The sequence below is a fragment of the Musa acuminata genome, chromosome BXJ1-2 (genome assembly GCF_036884655.1).
Source record: "Musa acuminata AAA Group cultivar baxijiao chromosome BXJ1-2, Cavendish_Baxijiao_AAA, whole genome shotgun sequence".
Taxonomy (NCBI): Eukaryota; Viridiplantae; Streptophyta; class Magnoliopsida; order Zingiberales; family Musaceae; genus Musa; species Musa acuminata.
The window spans coordinates 27,999,197-28,017,872 of record NC_088328.1 but is presented as its reverse complement, the minus strand read 5'-3'; the positions used below and the strand labels follow the sequence as shown (position 1 = coordinate 28,017,872).

General features: G+C 41.7%; 3 protein-coding genes across 10 annotated transcripts; 2 read left to right on the top strand and 1 right to left on the bottom strand.

The window, feature by feature from the left end:
• Positions 1–1,417: 1,417 nt before the first annotated feature.
• On the top strand, positions 1,418–9,162 carry LOC103975463 (SCAR-like protein 2). 4 transcript variants are annotated; one of them, XM_065098868.1, is made up of 9 exons: positions 1,418–1,804; positions 3,508–3,671; positions 3,832–3,955; positions 4,046–4,175; positions 5,186–5,253; positions 5,372–7,997; positions 8,120–8,206; positions 8,659–8,772; positions 8,853–9,162. In XM_065098868.1, exons 1-8 carry the CDS (start codon positions 1,644–1,646, stop codon positions 8,722–8,724), a joined length of 3,426 nt encoding a protein of 1,141 aa, XP_064954940.1. In that variant the 5' UTR covers positions 1,418–1,643; the 3' UTR covers positions 8,725–8,772; positions 8,853–9,162. The 4 variants fall into 4 exon arrangements, with proteins under 4 accessions (XP_064954940.1, XP_009388704.2, XP_009388703.2 ...); XM_009390429.3 differs by having other exon boundaries at positions 8,105–8,206; positions 8,659–8,754; XM_009390428.3 differs by having other exon boundaries at positions 8,105–8,206.
• Positions 9,163–9,803: 641 nt separating this feature from the next.
• Positions 9,804–16,921, top strand: LOC135607206 (protein trichome birefringence-like 31). Of its 5 annotated transcripts, none has more exons than XM_065098836.1 (10): positions 9,804–10,161; positions 10,342–10,425; positions 11,654–11,735; positions 11,867–12,229; positions 12,521–12,640; positions 12,726–15,728; positions 15,807–15,978; positions 16,045–16,244; positions 16,322–16,465; positions 16,527–16,921. In XM_065098836.1, exons 6-10 carry the CDS (start codon positions 15,277–15,279, stop codon positions 16,870–16,872), a joined length of 1,314 nt encoding a protein of 437 aa, XP_064954908.1. In that variant the 5' UTR covers positions 9,804–10,161; positions 10,342–10,425; positions 11,654–11,735; positions 11,867–12,229; positions 12,521–12,640; positions 12,726–15,276; the 3' UTR covers positions 16,873–16,921. The 5 variants fall into 5 exon arrangements, with proteins under 5 accessions (XP_064954908.1, XP_064954901.1, XP_064954918.1 ...); XM_065098829.1 differs by having other exon boundaries at positions 11,867–12,326; XM_065098846.1 differs by having other exon boundaries at positions 10,342–10,460; positions 11,867–12,326.
• On the bottom strand, positions 11,918–14,955 carry LOC103976244 (glutamate receptor 2.7-like). The gene is made up of 5 exons (XM_065107728.1): positions 14,727–14,955; positions 13,382–14,655; positions 13,007–13,313; positions 12,551–12,918; positions 11,918–12,310 (listed from the first exon to the last, which is right to left on the bottom strand). The coding sequence occupies exons 1-5, from the start codon at positions 14,953–14,955 to the stop codon at positions 11,918–11,920; spliced, it is 2,571 nt and encodes an 856-aa protein (XP_064963800.1).
• Positions 16,922–18,676: the final 1,755 nt, after the last annotated feature.

Sequence of the window (18,676 nt, the reverse complement as noted above, 5' to 3'; positions counted from 1 at the left end):
CCGTCATCCACGCTGCTCAACAAAGAACCCACGCCACAGACTCTGACCACATCTGACCTACTATTACAGTACATCTAGAACTGACAACTCACATCACGTTGGTGCATGGGCCATGGAGCTTTCTGCCGTGGGAGGACACTGCAGCCAGGAGACACATTTCATGCATCATCATGCCCTTCCTTTGCCAGAAGACAAGCTCAATCATTGCATGCATTTTAGGTGTTACCAGACTTGGGAAGGGTAAAAGCATGGAACCTCGGGAAGAAACTAGCTTCTCCAGGTTCTGATCTTAACTCACCATGAGCACGTACATCGTGCAGTGCTGCTGCTGCTTCACAAGCTCAATCATTGCATGCACTTTGGCTGTTACCAGACTTGGAGAAGTAAAACATTGAAACCTTGTGCTGTGCTGCTTGCTGCTCTTTCCTTCCAAACTGATGCTGCAGAGTGTTTTGAATAGGGCTAACCTTATTTTATTGCCACATGATAAGGAGACGAAGAGAGGTTCATGTGGTTTGACCAAAAGACTACAATGAAAATGCAAGTTGAAGTGTACCTGTTGTATAATATTTTGTATGGAAGTCATATGCATGTTTGCTACCTCTTCTTTGCGTAAGTTCACTTATGGGGTGCACAACTTAGCTTTGAGTTGTGTGCTGATGATCATTAATTTAGTGGTAAAAGATTCCTTTGTGATCCGATCATCATCTTTATTTACTGTGACAGTGATATCATACTATTTTTTCCTGTTGACTTTACGCACATTGGTGTCACATGCGTAAGCACGTGTCTCCTTTTGTTATTATTGTCTTAGTATTTTCTTGTTGTTTTAGTCTTCACCTTCCAATCAAAACAAAACGTGGACAGGCAGCATTTGGGGCGTGTTCGTTGTCATTTACGTTCTTAGAGTGTTTGCTACGGAAGAGGATCATAACACACAGGCCGAGGAAGAAATTGTTATGGTCATCAAGCTTAATTAATCCTTTATTAATCACTTAATTTGATATGGTTAGTAGAAGACTTCTTGATCCCTCCCCCACCCAAATCAATCATTGTTGTGTGATGATGGATCCCCTTCCCGACATCGTGTCCCACCTAATGTACCCAATCCTTTCTCCTCTTCTTCGTTATCGTGATAATAATGCACATATATTTTGCTTTTCTTGTTTTTATTATGAAAAATTACAGCTGAGTTATAATTTTTTATGACGTCATATTCGGAAAATCTTGTCCTTTTTAGTCCTTAATTTTATAGAATATACAAAATTATTATAAATAAAAAGGAAACTGTTAAAAAAATATTTGTGTTCTTTTATATATTCTTCACATTATATATATATATATATATATATATATATATATATATATATATATATATATATATATATATTTATATTTATATATTGCGGCAGCGGCCGAAGAAGACACCCAACGCAACTGAAAGCAGCGCTTCGTAGCGACAGCAGTGAGAGGAAGAGTTCGAAAAGAGTGCGGAGTTCCGACAGTTAAGCCGTTGCCTTCTCGCCGCCGTCGTCGCTTCCAGAAGCTTGGGTTCATTCCCGACGGCCGTGGGAGCGCCGCTTCGGTTCGAAGTCCTCCGTGGCCGGCGAGAGGGGTGGCGGCGGTCGTCGTGGAAGCGAGCGATGCCGCTCGTCCGGCTCCAGGTGAGGAACGAGTTCCGGCTGGGAGATGCGAAGCTTTACGATGAGGGTAAATCCGATAAGGACGATTCCAAGGCGATCTTGGATGGCGTCGCGGTCGCGGGGCTCGTCGGGATACTGCGGCAGCTGGGCGACCTTACGGAGTAAGTAACCCTTTCTTTGATTCGCTTCTTGTTTCCTTTCTTGCTCGTTCGTTTCTCCTTTTGATTTGTTCTGCTGCTCGACTCGTTCAAAAAGCTGCGTCTTCTGGGACGAATTTTTGCTCGATGGTTCTCGAATTGGCTTAAAGCCCCTTTCCGATGCTTTTGGGTATAGTTAATTTGGAGTTCATCTTACTTTGTGAATTCTATGGTCATAAAAGTTATTTGCGGTGTTGCAATGGGCTATATAGACTTCTTATTCCTCACCATTCATCAAATTTCCTTTTCCTCCTGTGAAATGGTGATCTCGACTCGTTTGCTTACTAGTGAATGATGGAGGCATTTTTGTTGGATGTGGTTGCTTTTAACTGATCAGAAGGAAGACCACCTCTAGAGTTGGTGAGTTGGTGGGCTCACATGTCTCGTACTCGCAAGTGAACATTATTGTTGCAGCTCGTAAAGGTGGCTTGCATCAACTTCAACCCATGTGCGATCTAGCTGGACTCATAACAATGAATAGATCTGCCTGATGATGGATCATTTGGGTGATACGACGACGGCATGTGTCGGTTCTGAACTTGGCCCGCAACATTGCGGAGTAAAGCTGCAAGTGCAGCTTATACCTCACAAATTCAATGAAGGTCTCTGCTATTGTTATGCTTCTGGAGTAAATTTTAGGTTAGAGAATGACATAAAAGCAGATTCTTCACGTCCTATGTCAAAACGGATTTGCTGAAAGAATGGTTCTTTTATTTTCTTTATTTTATTTAGAATTTGATAAGTTGAGAACCTGCAAATGTTCTCAAGGATAGAAAGATGGGGAAGTGAGGTAAGTGGTTAGTGAAGATGGTAATGTTAAGATCACTCGAGAATAACAGTGAACATGGTAATAAAATAAAGGATGGTTTGGCAATGTTGATGTTGCTATATAACTTATGAGCTTAATCATTTGGATTATATCGGTGTCTTAATTATAAGCTGTAAAACATAGATGCTAATGGCTAAGATCTAAGCAATGGATAGGAAACCAAAGATCATGATTGAACTAATCACTCGTATGGAGCACAATTACTATATTGATTTCCATTGTCTGTCTGATGCACTCTCCATGATAGAAGTAACGCAGACGGTTGGTATCAAAGCCTGTGGTTTTGATTTGGGCTCATTGTGCAACAGTTGCTATAAAGGTGCAACAGTCTGGTGCAGTCCCCACAAAAGGGAAGTCTCCCCAGCCATAGTTATCGTGAGAGAAGAATGTGAGGATACAACATGTGGTTTGGCAATTAGATATCAGCTCAGCAGAAAAGTAATTGCAAGTCTTATCACCTGGATTTTAGCTATATGATGCAAGCAATAGCTGAATGCTCCGTGCTCTTCAATCCTGGCTACGTTTTTTTTTATGTGCTGAATGCTAGTCCTAATCGGTGTGATACCTCCTTGGTCCAATGTGCTTCAAGATTTTTATTTATGTACTCTGCTCATTAGATTATGTTTCTCAGTTTTAAATAACTTGATCTTCCAACTGCTTTATTTTTTATTATAGTTGTTTCGTTATGTCAGTTATTCTTATTGTTATTTCTGCTTCCTTTGGATGGTATTGATTTACATAATTTTTCCTTTTTCTGATTTTTCTCATGATATTCTGTGCACTATATTTTGAATATTTTCTATATGCCTCTACTGAGATGAACCTGGAAATATAATAGATTTGCTGCAGATGTCTTCCATGACTTGCATGAACAAGTAACAGCTACAGCTGCAAGAGGGCATAAAATATCTACAAGAATACAGAATATAGAATTTGCACTTCCATTCGTTGAGAAGGCTGTTAAAGGACAGAGAAGCCATATACATTTTGCATATGTTGCAGGTATCATTCTATTGACATATTTTATCCATGCATACTATAAAAATTTTAAATTCAGGTGCAAAAGCGCTAATTACAGTTATAGAGTTCTTTAGCATCAGGGTACTCAAAATAACTTATAGTTATAAGATGTCTTTCTCCATACTAAATTATCAGATTTCAGGTTCCAAATGGCATGCCCGTCTTCAAGATGAGAAAAGCCAACTTGTGCCCAGTGAGTTGCCATATTTTATGATTGAATCGTATGAAGAATGTCGTGAGCCACCACAGTTGTACTTGCTTGACAAGTATGTTTTGTTTGGCAATGATTGAATTATGTGTTCTGATAATTTCTCTGCTTTGTTGTCAATAAATTAAAAGTATCTCCCGCTATTCAGATTTGATCATCATGGTACTGGAGCTTGTCTGAAGAGATATTCAGATCCATCGTATTTTAGGAGGGCATGGGCTGCATCAGAAACAGAAAAAGCTGAAGGTCTACAAAGAGAAAAAGTTCAGAAAATCCAGGTGCTTGTTTCTTTTAAATTTCAGGTGTCTATTTCCTATTATATCAACTGGTAAAAGGGCTTTAAATGGTGATTAGATAGGATGAAACTTTTGAAATGTATAATTAACTTGATAATGAATGATATAGTCAATCAACACATACAGCTGGAGTCAATATGGTGGTAGCTGGGCACAGAATGTAACTGGTAAGAACTAGGAGTCACAAACCACAGCTTAAATAAAGTGCCATCATCTGGGCAGTTGATGTAAAAATCTGTCCTCTGATATTTTAGTTAGGAAGTGATTTTATTATTCTTAATTGGTTATGTTTGGTTTTCATTACATGATTTGCTCAATGGAGCCAAAGTCCTTGTCTCTGAAACATAAGGAGAGTTCCTTTCTTAACTGGCCATAACCACCGTTAGTTCATGGGCCGAAAACACTAAAATACTTTTACCCCCATGAAATTACTTTTAGAATCTATATTCTGATAGTTATGTAAAGCCAATGAACAATAGGGATACCTTGTGCCATTGGATTGTTGCCCTGTGCTTCATGTGTGTCAGACCTACAACTAAACAATCCTCAATCCACATGAGACTGAGCTGATTCACTGCACTTCTTTCTCCTTACTCTATTGGCAACAAGAGACCTTTGGGGATCCTCTATTGCCTTTCAGTGAGTGGAGAGATAGAGAAGAGGGATCTATATTTATAGACTAGCTGTGCTCCTCCTATCTAACTAGGCTTGTTTAGGTCAGCATGGTATGTAACTTGGTTTAGAATCCTTATCTAACTAGGCTTGTTTAGGTCAGCAAGGTATTTACCAATATGCACAAAGATTATTAGGAATAACTCAGACCATAAAGTTATGACAACTTGATATTTTACCTGTTGTGCACATGTACTCTTAAAGTTGCATCTAATTAGAAACTACTGAAATTCACCCACCAAATCTTTAGACTTGCTTATGCAATAACCAAAAATTTCTATGCTTGATCTTAAGATCTTGCATGATATATTTATGTTCAGAGGAAAGGATCACAACCTAGAATTGGAGAAGTTCAACGTGAAGCCTACATATCCTGCAAAAATAGCAGGTACTGTCTCTTTGATTTGGTTTTCTATTTCTTAAGCTAACATTTCTGGTTCTTTATCATGGACTATGGGACTAACATGAAACATTTGTGTTCCTGAACTTTGTTATGCTTGTCGCAGCACAAGGTTTGCATCCCCCAGCATCGATGGGCAAAGCTTTACAACTGAGGATGCATCAGTACATGATGCAGGACTAAATTCTGAATTTTCTAGTAGATCTCCATCTTTTGGTTCCAGGATCAGGGAACAAACATTAGATGTAAATAATTCGGCAGTGCCTGGTGGGTTGAAAGACAATGAAGTGTCAGAATCTGAGATTCTGTGCAATCATAGTGATCTGAACGCAAATGGTTCACATGACAATTCAAAAGGGCGATTGGGTGATAGTTCTAATCAAGGTTCACCGCATAGGTCTAGTGCTGTCAGATCATATTCTGTTACATGGGATGAAAAAACTGAAATAGTTAAACCTAGGAATTCTGTGTCATGTGATGTCACTCTTATTAATACAGTTCAAGATTCAGAGTCTCTGCAAGTGGACTCTGAACCACAAAATCAGAACCATACTAAAGCTGGAGCATTCAGTCAAGCAGACATCTTGCTGGATACTGGTAAATTACGGGTATCATTATCTCGTGCAAACTGCATGGATGAAGTCACTAGTGAAGCAGAAAACCATGCGGATGCACGCAATACCTTGGAGTCTGATGCCGAGAAAGAAGTTGAGTGCCAAACAAAATGGGAAGTGAATCCACCATGTGACTTCAGTTCTCGAGAAATGCAACCCGGAAATATAAGGAAACAGGACAGAGCTGCACCAAACCCTTCTATTGTCAAACTTCCTAATGCATCACAAAGTTCTTTGAAGCAAGATTCATCTTCAATGTTTATGGTATTAAAGCCTTCAGGCAGCTCAGGTCATATGCCGCCTCCTCAAGAAACTGTTGACTCTTCTCCAAATCATGAGTATTCCTTTGGAAATAATATTCATGATAATTCAGAAGGGAAATTTGATCAAGGCAACAGAAACAGTCACTTACCTGAGTCAGACATTGCTGATTCACAAATTATGATGGCAGACAAAAGTAGACCCAAGACATCTGTAGCTTGTGCACCTTCCATCCAACTTTGGGCAAATGGTGGTCTTTTTGGAGTTGGGGCTTCAAAACCTTTGTTTCTTGGGGTGATGAATAATTCTAGTGTAGATGTTACATCTGGTTCTAGGAATTGCTCATCTAATTTACCAAATAACATTTTGAAGACTTCGAAGCGCATTAATGGATCATCGACCACATCAGATGCAATATTTTCATTCAGTGAATCTATATCAAGAGCTTCCAAATCTGCACAGAAAATTGATGGAGAATCTCCTGTTTCAAGGTCCTTGGTCCAGAGCAATTCAAGTGTTAATCGGTTTCCAGCCAGAACTAATGATTTAGTTCAATTGAATGATTCCTCCAAATATCCTTCATCTTGCCATAGGAATCAACAATATGACAAGGTTGTCAAGCAGAAGTCACAAGTCCCTGCACGATCCCTTTCATTAGGAGTATGTGATATGGGTCGAGAAAATCACTCAATTGTCACCAATGTAAGCTCCAACAGACCTGTTACAACCAAAAACAGTGCTGTTGTAGATGGTGTTCCTTTGTCTGTTGTCTATAATACTAAGTCACAGTATCATGCATATAACCAAAGTACAAAGGGTATCTCATCAGGTTTTTCTGAACCTGGACAAAGGTTTCTTGCGAACTCACTTGAAACAAAAGGATCAATTGCCAATACTGATGGTTCTGTACCTTCTGGCGATAAAAGGAAATCAGAGGATATTTCACGCCTAAATAACCGCATGAAAGCACCAAGTGAAGCAGCTTCTCTGGCATTCTTTGGAAAGGGCATCAAAAAGCAGTTTGATGGTGAGTCTTTGGAAAGGTCAACCTCTTCAACTTCATATTTACCGGAACAGTCTTCTCCACCGCTTGAACATATGAAAATCTCTTTTCAGCCTATGAATGGCCTGGAAACCTCCAAAATGAAACTTAAAGTTCTCAATGGCAGTCTCCCCGAGACCAGTGAGGACTCCATCTTTCCAGCATTTCAATTGATTCAGGGCCCAGTTGATTCATCACCAGATAATGGTTCAGAGTCAGATGACGATACATTTTGTATATCATGTCCTTATTCCTCAGAGGATCTCTTTAGCCCTCTCGCAGACACTAATTCTGAGCTGTGGGATAAAGATGAGAGAAGTGAATGTGAAGACCATGAGTTATGTGATGTCTCACCTAGAATTTCAATGTTGAATGCCTCTTTTTCTGGCTATATGAAATTAGAGAAAGTGAACCAATCCATGATGGATATGGAAAGTGGATTGGGTCATTATGGTGTTGGGAACACTGAAGGTACATTTCAAGATGTAGCAACTTTGAAGCTTCCTGTTCAAGGTTCTGCTATATCCTTAGGGAATCAACAAAGAAGGCATGATTCTTCATCAGATGAACCAGCAAGTGTTCAGATGAAAACAAATGGCCATCTGCCACCACCTCCACCACTTCCTCCAATGAAGTGGAGGATATCAAAGCCATCAATTTCTTCAGGAGTAGTTGAGGCTGCTAACTTCCCCAACAACACCAATTATCCAAATGGTCTACAAGCTCCTCCATCTTTTTCTCCTCATCAACAAGATCAGAGTGCACCAAGACAACCATGTGATTCTGACCTGATGATGCCATACTCTAACAAAACAGTAATGACATATTTAACATTTGCACTGCTTTCACATATCGCAGTTGGTTATATTTTGATATATGCTATACCTGCTGTTTCCTCATTATTTGTAAATTATATCTGCAGCAAGATCAGCAGAAGCCAAATAAGCAGAAAAATCTGAGAGAAGGTGCCAGTAACAAAGAAGTCGACTTATGGGGAGAATTGCTTCGTCAAATCAGGAACAAGGTTGGTCTGAATCACGATTTAGAAAGCCTTCAGCTTCATGAGTGATATTGGTAGTTAAATTGGACTTGCTATTGACAAAATATTTCATTCAACATTTCTTCTTTGTAACAAAAATGCCTTGCATTATCCATGATATGCAAATTAGCTAGCATCATCTGCACAATTGGGGCCTAAGTTTCAAACTGAATCTCATGAAGTTAGCTATATTGCCACTTCTAGGTTAATTTCTATTGCAAATCTATGTGAAAGATTGATTTCTTATATCCACAAAACTAATGATGGGCTTTTACAAATTACAAGAATCCGTGTGATCAATACTGCATCCAAGCATAAAGTCCTATAATCGTGTTAAAAATCCATGATTAATCCAGGGTGCATGTTCTCGAATCACAGGAACTCTAATTCTGCTAATAAAGACATTGTTCATGATGCTGTTCTGTTGCTATATGCAGTCATATAATCTGAGATGTACTTCGATGTCAAAGATAAGTCTTCAACCACAGGCTACATCAATGTAACACTGCCAATGTTTTGCAGTCTCGGAGAAGGCAAGCACAATTCACCAGGTCCAACTCATTTTTTATTTCTCTTTTACATATGTTTCACTCATTAATTTGTTCATATATTTTTTTATCTCATCAAGCAGCCGGGCACGAATGAGGATGCCGATGACAGACAACTAAACCGACCGAACATTCCAACCTGATTTAAGTGTGGATAAAATGCTTTTTAGTTCAGCTGTTAGCATGCTGAATAATTTACAAAATGTGTGTGTAAATCAGCAATTCTTCCGGTGTAAATATAGTACCCAGGGCTGTGTTGCTCTCTCTCTCTCTCTCTAAGCATTTTAATATTCAGATCATGGTGCTGCATCTGTAACTCACAATGTACTGTAGATATTTGCCTACATTGTTCAATCAAATAAGAACGCAATGATAGAAACCAATCTTTGTTTACTGAAAGGAAACAAAAGCTTTTTTTTGTTTGCAGAGGAACACTGGCAAATCTGATGCTAAGGGTGGTTGCTCTCTCTTAGATGTTGTAGAATCATCAAGCTAATTAACCATACAAGTGTTTTGATGCACAAATTCTTTGACATATAAATCTCTATCCATTGGAATCTTCCTCTACATTAGACTCACAAAAGAAGGAAAATGAAGGTATCCTGCCCTCAGTGTAAGTCATAATGTATCCTGCTCTACTCAAAGTTCTTACTTTCACGTGTCGTCATAGTTATTAATGAATCTTTTGTTGATAGCTAAAAATGACGTTCTACCTAATAATATTCTTGTAAAAGTTCATATATATATATATATTCTTAGAAATATTCAGATCCTGTGCTTATGCTGAAAACTCAACTCAAAGATGATTACATATGAGATAATTATAATTGTTTAAAGAATATTTTAATAATTTTGTAAATTCTTATCACTATAAGAAAATTTTAAGGTGTATTAATATCGATTAAGATATGAATGTTTATAGCAATCTTATAGTAACTCAATGAAGATTAATTACAAGAATATTTATATTTTGAATTTTATTTTGTATATTTTTATGCCTATATATTATCGTCTGAGCTCTCTCCGTTCTCGTCGTCGTTGTCCGACCCTTCTTTCTTCTTCGTCTCCGACTCCAAGAAACGACGCAAAGCCCTAATCTCGATCGGGCATGACGACCAGCAATCTTCCTCCGGGGGTGCTTCTTCTCGTTTCCCTGATATATGTTCTGGTCCCCTTCTTCCCCCGAGATTTCGAACGAAGATCTAATTTCTTTTCCTTTTCTCTCTTCCTTTCTTGATGCTTCTTCCGGTCTCCTTCATCCCCCGAGATTCCGTCTTCCTAAAATAGGGTTCTGGTCCCCTTCTTCCACGGGATTTCGATCGAAGATCTGATTTATTTTCCTTTTCTTTCTTTCTTGACGCTTCGTTCGAACGGGAAACGTCAGCGAACCAGGTGGTTCTCCTCGTTTTCGTCGATTCCTATGCGATAGTGTTATGGGCGGATTGTTCTACGTAGTCAGCCATTGATGTTATTTGGGATTCAAAACACGACATGTTGTTGATACATTGTCTATTTGGAGTGTCATGGTTTTTTTCCTCCTTGTTGACTTCATCTTGGTTTCTTTTGTTGCAGCACTTGGGATCAATGCATCTCCATGAGAAGAAACATGCGCTACTTCAACGTTATGATTCTTGGCCAGGCAGTCTCGTTATGAAGGTTCTTTCTAGAGGGACTACTTTAGCTGTTCCATAGTCAGTTAAACTCTTCTTTTTTGTTATTGTCGAATCAATCTTTGTGTGACATTTGTTCTTGTTTGATTGTTGTCTCTTAAATGCAAGACATGTGCTCATATTACCTATCATGGGCATTAGATTTTTGAGTAGTCTACTTCTCCCCAAATGATGAATCCCCTTAAAAGAGCACTTGATACTTTCATCAAGAATCTACATACCGAGTCTATGATATTTTTGCAGATGTCCATTGGAAACAATATGCCATAAAAATATGTGAGAGGGCGATAAGATAGATGCCTGCACATGAGGACATGCCTTTGATTACGATCTAACTATGTGCTAATGCTACTATAGAAAAAGGGCTCTGAAAATTATTCAGCTTATTGTCTCAAAATATAAGATGATCGTATTGTCAATCTTATTGTTGCTTATGTAGATGAGAAGATACAGCAAATGCAAATTTAGTATTAAGACTGTTAATGAGGCACTGATAAGGTATCAGTGTTGGGAAGTGAAAGCTTGGTGAGTTGCTTATCTTAAAGGTTCTGTGAATTTTTCTATTGTACTGTTAGGCCTGAATGATGCATTCTGACCTATCTTCTATTCAGTGGAGAAATTCTCCACTTGTGATGGAAATATTAATATAACCTGATGGAAATATTAATATAACCTGAAAAATGAGATCGTGAAAGTTGATGTCCGATACAAAAATCATTTGATTGTGTTAACAAGACAGCTTTGTTTAATTTAGAGGACAAGAGAGTTGTCAGCTAGTGTATACATGACGTTGTTATGAAACGACTAAAGTTTTCTTTATTCAGTCCTGGTCAAGTTAGAAAGGAAAAGGATGATCAGGCTTCCTCACCAAAGTTCTAGTGGTTGCCTGGTAGGGGTTGTCTATTCTTCTAGTAATTTTTTAATATTTTCTTCATTATTTTTAGTTGATGTTGTAGGGAGTCTCTGGATTCAACTTTTGAGCTTATCTGTTATCTGAGTCCTGATATGGTTATGGTGTTATGTTAGGTTATCAAAGACAATTTTTTTCTTATAAATAATGTGTTCTTTAAATGTAATTTCTTATTTCTTTTTCTTGGTAGTCATATTTATCTTGCAAAGCTTTAGTTTCATTTTATCTTTCTTGATAACCTTGAATATGTATCTAACTTTAGACATTGCAATCTACCAACTTCTTTGGGTTTTTCCCATCGCAGTGGGTGCATGTAGAAAGAAGACACCTTTGATGTCCTTCATTTCGACTGATTTAACAATATCTTCTTCAATCATCTCTTGTTGGTAAGGATACGGCAACTTTATGCTAGTTCTAGTAACAGATAGTTAATCTCTTTAAGGTACAAATTTTGTTTTTATCACTATAATTTCTTTTGAACCTCTCTTTTTTCATATTGATACATCATTGTCTGCAGTTGTCATCAGTGTCATCGGGTACATGGAGTCCTGCAAAGTTGCCTTCATCCTCATGGACTGTTCATACCACTCCCTTGTTGCTCAGAGGGTTTAAGACTCTCTCTTTTTTCATTGAGTTTTGCAGTTGCTGTCCAAACCTTCTTAAAACTCTGTCTCAGGGGCTCAAAGGATACTGCTGCTGCTGCTCTGGCCCTAGTCGGAAGAAATGAGTGGGCACTGAAGGCCAATAAGATAATGGTCGAGGTGCAACCAGTGAACAGGAAGAGTGCCCAAAAGCTGTCCAAGCTTAGGCTCTCCTTTTTCCTCTCGTTGTCTGGGGTTGGAGAGCTGGACAAGGCGACCGAAAACCACTTCTTTTCTAGGTTATTTAGTGCCCCGTTCTCTGCTAGTTGCAGTATGACTTGGGAGAAATCAGCAACCAGAGGAGAATCTTTGGGGAACACCTGAGTTAGAGGAAAAGTAAACATAATGTTAATAGTGTACTTGGTTGAGTAATTCACGAGTGCAAAAGAGTATCGAAATGCCTGCTTAAGAAATTTCATATATATATATATATATATATGCAATTGCATGCTAAATTTGAACATTTTCGTGAAAAATGTTGCATTGTTGTATTTTATTAGCAGGGCAATGAAGTATTTTTCGTATTGCAGGCAGGGATAGATAAGATGAGACTGACTCACAAAGCCAAACCCGCCCAGCCTGTGTGTCTCCCCACTGACCGTGAAATCGTTGTACCGGGAGAGGAACACCCTGATATAAGGCGTCTCAAGGTAGGCAGCTGATATCTTGTTACTCTTAAAGGCCTCGCTGTAGGCTTCTGGTGATCTAATCCACTCAATGTTTCTTTCTTTGTAGCCTAACACATCCTTCAGGTACTTGAGAACAAAGGCGTCGCCATCATAGCCAACCCTACTTCCTGGTGACACCGCTCCAAGTTTCTCAGTAACTAGTATGGAGCTGAGGTTCGCTGTAAAGCTGGATGTCAAAATGAAGACCACAAGCAGCCACACAACCATCACCGTTTTCGTGTAGTAGTTGTGGATCCTTCCTTCATGGTTAAGAAAAGGAAACATGACACGGGTCAGGTAAATCACTGGTATGACATACAATGTCAAATCCTGATCGATTCGGTTTACCATGGGCGAAGAAGATGGTGGAGAAAATTAGCCACAGCGCAGCTCCGAGCTGGACGCACCAAGTGCCATGGAACTCGGGATTACTGTCGCGTTCCAGGTACCACAAAACGCCTGCGGTGTAGATCAGGGTGGCAAGGATAAGGAACCACACGTCTCTCGTGAATGGCTTTATGAGCATCCATGGCGTGTGGTTGGGTCTCAAGGGCACCATCATCGCAAGGCCTGATGAGAGAATCGGCTCGGTGAACGAGACATCCACCGCCCGTTTTGCCAGGATCGTGAAGTCCCCCACCGCTGCATCGATTACCTGGAACAACATTTTTGATGCATCAGAGCTCGACTCACACTTGCTACGAAGAAAGATCATCTATGTACCTGCAAAGGGACCCGATTCACGAGATCATCGTAGGAGCCAGCGAAAGGTATGAACTCGTAATACAGATCATAGCTCAAGTGTTTCAGAATCTCCCGAAAGACGTCAATGCAGAATCCGGTTATCCCCTTCACCTTCCCAGTACTGTCATCGTATTCCACCTTCACGAATTGATCGAAGGTCGTGTGATTGGGTACTCCGATCCTTAGCATGCCCCACCCACCTGGGGTCCTCTCAGTGCCTCCTGGCCAGAACACCGGACGCAGGACATCCACCACCGGCCTCCCATGCCCCATCTCCGTCTCCTCCTCGAAGAAACCATATCCCTCTGACCAAAACCCTAGCTCCCTGTAACTCCTTCCTACTACGTTTAGGACACGGAAGGCCGAGTTTCGTCTACCGTCCTCAGGCAAGCTCCCCTCTCTTGTGAAGCTTATGGAGCCACTCAACCCAGAAAAATTGCCCAGTAGGACACCTTCCAACAACGCGATGCTGCTTCTGTTCTCGGCCCTTTCTGCTGCCGCATGAGCCAGAACATGCACCGCGTCGTACGCTCGGACTGCATGCATCCCCGGTTGCTTACCCTTTGGTCCGTACTCTTGGTCGAATCTTTGCTGGAATTCCGAAGAGAAGTCGTGGAAGAAGCTGGTGGTCGTGTTGACGTAGGTACTGATTCCTATCACACCTTGCATGTAAGAAGAGATGAAGGAGGAGCTGAGATCGGTGGAGTCGAGGAGGGCGGTGATGTCGTCATTCACAATCCATACGTGACCCTTTGCCATCATCCCCAGCAGCTTTGCCTCCTTGAACAGATGGACGGCCAGCTCTGGTGAGGATCGCAGGACGATGAACAACTTCGATAGCTGTGGAGGGACGTGCTTCAGCTTCTGGCGAACTGTATCCGCTGCGTCGACGTCGGAGACCGTGTGCCATGGTGGGAATGCTATATGGTAGTCGATCCGAGAACCACCGGCTCGAAGCGCATCAGAAAGGAGAGGGAGGACTCCAGATATGCTGCCATAGCTATCATCTTCGTACAGTACTATGACTCTCCTCCAGTTGTATGATCTCACGACGTCAGAGAGGCAGCGCGCCTCGCCGGAGTTCGGATACGACATCCGAACCAAGAAAGGCATCGGTGACGAGGGGGTTGGTGTCGTGGCGAGAGAGATTACTGGAATTCTTGCAGTGCTGCCAAGTCTTGCCAAGACCGCGACCTCCGGCCATGTCCCCGCGCCGATGATTGCTTCTGCTCCCCAGTTCATGAGATCTTGAGCTGCACCACCACAGATGTATGCATGGTATCAGCAATAGATTCTCTTGCCATTAAAAGAAGAAATGAATCACCTTTCGTGTATATTTCGAGGGGGTCGGCGCTGCTGCTAAACTCTCTGACACTTAGAAGAAGCGATGAAGAAGAAGAGTTGAAGTGTCGGGCTGCAATCTCAATTGCCACCTTCTTCTCTCTCCCGACGCGAGACTCGGTGTTTACCAGCGCACCAATGTAAACGCTAGCTGCTTTGGCGCAATAGAGAGAGGAGCAGAAGAAGAGGAACGAGAGGAGAGAAGCACGCATGTTGTTCTACTACATCTTCTACGCATCAAACATCTACAAACTCTGCATATTCAAGAAACAGTTCCAGGCTGGCGAATTCCAAATCTTGGACCAAGAAATCACTCAGAAATTCACTTCGCCGACTTTGACTTTACAGGGTTGACTTACGTTTGACTTGGAATCAGTGTGATCAGCGACTGTGGCAGCGAAGTTTTTGGAGTGGAAACGCATGCCGCGACTTAAAGTTGTTGACCCCAACAGGAGCGATCCTTCTCTTGGATTTCCATCTCCACAAGCAACAAGAACCATGTCTTTCAGCTTACTCTTGTGGTGGTTGGATTCATGTTTGTTGGACACTTCAAGTGCAAGGCATCATCCGATGACAGAACCAACAAAGGAAAAGGGGAAGCAAAGATGACTTCTCCTCCTCCTCCTCCTCCATATTTCTCACCCTCCAAAATGTGGCTGCCACATTCCAACCAATCTCTCTTAGCTCTCTTCCTCTTCGTCTCGGCGTCGATTCTGGTCGTCGGCACACTGCGAACGATCGTAGAGTTTTCTTTCCTGACTAAAATCTATTTCTCGACAACTCATGGAGACCCTGCTGACGTACTCGAACAAGGATGCAATCTCTTCCAAGGGAGGTGGGTGTTGGATGAGCACAACTCTCGCCCTCTCTACACCGAGGAGAGCTGCCCCTACTTGACCAGGCAAGTGACCTGTGGGAGGAACGGGCGCCCGGACTCCCTCTACCAGAAGTGGCGGTGGAAACCGGACGCATGTGATCTGCCAAGGTTTGACCCGCTCCCGCCCTCATAGTCTGCTAAACTTCGTTCCATAGATCTCATCGCATCCCCATGCGCCATTGCAAGGTTCGATGCTTTGAAGTTGCTGGAGAGGCTGAGGAACAAGAGACTCATGTTCGTCGGCGACTCGATACAGAGGACGCAGTGGGAGTCCATGGTGTGCCTCCTCCAACCTGCAGTCCCCGACGGCAAACGGTTCATCCACAAGGATCCCCCAAGGAAGGTTTTTATGGCGGAGGTACAAGCTAGTCCATGTCGATCGCTACCGTGATTGCTTGTTCTTCATGTTTACGCTGGTGGGCAGGAGTTCAATGCATCGATCGAGTTCTACTGGGCTCCGTTTCTAGTGGAATCGAACTCTGATCACGCCACGAAGCACACAGTTCAGAGAAGGCAGGTGAAGCTGGACTCCATCACGGAACACAGCCAGCACTGGGCGGCGGTCGACGTGTTGGTGTTCGAGAGCTACGTTTGGTGGATGTATCAGCCTCTCATCAACGCAACGTCGGTAGCTTCTCGTCTTCCACGGTGATCAGTACAAACGCGATCGGCTTCGTCTGATTTCTCCTCCTCCTTGGCAGAAATGGCTCCCATGACGTCCGCGAGTACGATGTCGCCGCCGCATATGAACTGATGCTGAGGACCTGGGCAAAATGGATCGACTCCGCTATGAATCCCGACACACAGAAGGCCTACTTCATGAGCTTATCACCAACCCATCTTTGGTAAGCCTGCACAACCCTTCTCCGTTCTTGTTGCAGGAACTGCTGATGGCAGCTCTTGCAGGAGCTGGGAGTGGAGGAACGGGAGCAACGGGAACTGCTTCAATGAGTCGTACCCGATTCAGCGGCCATTCTGGGGAGCAGAATCCAGCTTAGATGTCATGAGAGCAGTGGCAGAAGCTCTGCAAGGGTTGAAGGTGAAGGTGACGATGTTGAACATCACGCAGCTATCGGAGTTCCGCAAGGACGCTCACACCTCCGTGTACACCGAGCGAAGAGGAAAGCTCATCACGGGCGAGCTGAGATTGAATCCAGAGATGTACGCAGACTGCATCCACTGGTGTTTGCCGGGTGTTCCAGATACTTGGAACGAGATCTTGTATACGTACTTGATACACGGTGGTCACTAAGCATCTGTCGTAGTACATGAGAATTATACACCATACATTCTTCTTCTTCCCTCTTTGTATCTTTGCCAATAACAAGATCGAGAGGAGCTGTAATGCATCCATCCCTCCGAAAGAAAAGGGCTCAATAGATTATGATTCAGCACTCTGGAGACGAAGCAAAGCAGAACAAACAGAGCACTCTGTAGACTGACAATGAGCTTTTAGATAGCGAGGAAAGAGGAGAGATCGATAATTAATTACGATATCAAATAAAGACAAAAAGGGAGATTTTGCCGATGTGGCAATGATCTAAGATGGGAGAGTTAGTATTTATACTACCTATCGGGATGACGAGACAACGTATTCGGAAGCTTACAGAACGTTACCGTCTTTTTATACGCGGCAAAAGTACGTTTGCGTCCTTTTACTCCGGACCCCACCAAAAGTGGAGCTCCTACGTTAGTGGGCCGGACCCGGTCTGGATTTGATCCGGAACCGGACCCGGTCCGGCCGAATAAAATCGGTGGTAGATGAATTGACATCGATCTCGTAATGTTTAGTAGTTGGATTAATTTGTTGGTTCATATGTCACGGATGTCAGAAGCTGTCACGTGACCGATCTAACTAAACCAGACCGGTCGAAACTATAAAATGGGGTTCAGACCTTTTGTTATCTCGAAGTCGAAACCCTACGGGTGTCGACGGCGACTTTCTGGGCTGGGCGAGGTCTGTTCTTGAGGGTTCCGCCTTAGAACCATCAATTCCGATCCGGAGGAGCGGAAAGCTCGCATTTGGTACATCTGTCCTCTCTCTCTCGACTGCGTTCAGATATTCTTTTTTTTTTTTTTTTTAGTGTGATAGTTCTTTGATCAGTAGTGTTCGGGACCTTAGTTGTTATGAGCATTTGGTTGGGACTAATTCGAACAGTAATGAATCGATCATTTTCAGCTTTAGGGTTTAGGTGATGAACTTCCCTTTGGGCCACCTGCTTCGTCTTTGATTATAGTGATTGTGGCCGCAAAATTAAGCATGACCCGACATCATGGAAATGGCCATCTTATAGTTGCTTGAGCTTAGGGAATTATAATCTCTGTTGAGATTTATCAGCTGAATTCTGAACTTCTTTTTTGTTTTTGCACTTGCAGTCTTCTCCATTGCCAGACAATATATATGTAGAAATAAACATTATGTTGAATAGTCTCTTACGGGAGCAATAATTCTCTCTTACTATGGGTTATTATCACAATTCATATACATTTGATAGATTTGGTGATGAAGTGTGTCGTCAGCACAAAATTTCTGAGGGAAGCTCTAGTGCAAAAACTAAGTTATGAGCCTTTTACTCCAAAGGCTTACTTGTCAAAATTATGATCACCATCGCCCTAAATATTTTTCTATTTCTTCCTGAGGATTTTTGTTAGTGATGGGTTAAGAGTATTTATTTTTGAGTTATTTGTAGGTGAAATGTCTGTTTTCATTTTTCAGCTATTTTCTTCACATTGACATTTTTACAGATCATACTTGTTAGAAAAACTTATTCTATGATAAGAAAATTTTATTTAATCCTTGGGTCTTGGGTGAAAGACATCGATTTACAAAACAATATTGGTCGGATCGTATTAGTATAGAGAACTTGCTTAAAATAAAAATACTTGTACTAGGGAAAATGCAAACTAATAATTAGGGAAAAATGTTCATGAATTGTCAGGAGGAAATTAAGGTGGTAAGATTATATGTCGATTTGTCATGTCTCCGTTTCTCAGATTAGCAGGTATGCGCACTTTGTAAGGACTGCATTACAATTTCTTGTAGTGCCAACAAATCT

Bases quoted from the DNA above. Each gene is read 5' to 3' on its own strand.
- LOC135607206 (XM_065098836.1), top strand. From the start codon at position 15,277: ATGTTTGTTGGACACTTCAAGTGCAAGGCATCATCCGATGACAGAACC. The intron at 15,729-15,806 runs GTTTGACCCGCT...CGCCATTGCAAG, and splicing joins GACGCATGTGATCTGCCAAG to GTTCGATGCTTTGAAGTTGC. The intron at 16,466-16,526 runs GTAAGCCTGCAC...CAGCTCTTGCAG, and splicing joins TTATCACCAACCCATCTTTG to GAGCTGGGAGTGGAGGAACG.
- LOC103975463 (XM_009390429.3), top strand. From the start codon at position 1,644: ATGCCGCTCGTCCGGCTCCAGGTGAGGAACGAGTTCCGGCTGGGAGAT. The intron at 4,176-5,185 runs GTGCTTGTTTCT...ATTTATGTTCAG, and splicing joins AAAAAGTTCAGAAAATCCAG to AGGAAAGGATCACAACCTAG. The intron at 8,207-8,658 runs GTTGGTCTGAAT...TGCTATATGCAG, and splicing joins TTCGTCAAATCAGGAACAAG to TCATATAATCTGAGATGTAC.
- LOC103976244 (XM_065107728.1), bottom strand. From the start codon at position 14,955: ATGCGTGCTTCTCTCCTCTCGTTCCTCTTCTTCTGCTCCTCTCTCTAT. The intron at 12,919-13,006 runs GTAAACCGAATC...TTAACCATGAAG, and splicing joins CACCATCTTCTTCGCCCATG to GAAGGATCCACAACTACTAC. The intron at 12,311-12,550 runs GTGAGTCAGTCT...CCTCTAACTCAG, and splicing joins GGCTGGGCGGGTTTGGCTTT to GTGTTCCCCAAAGATTCTCC.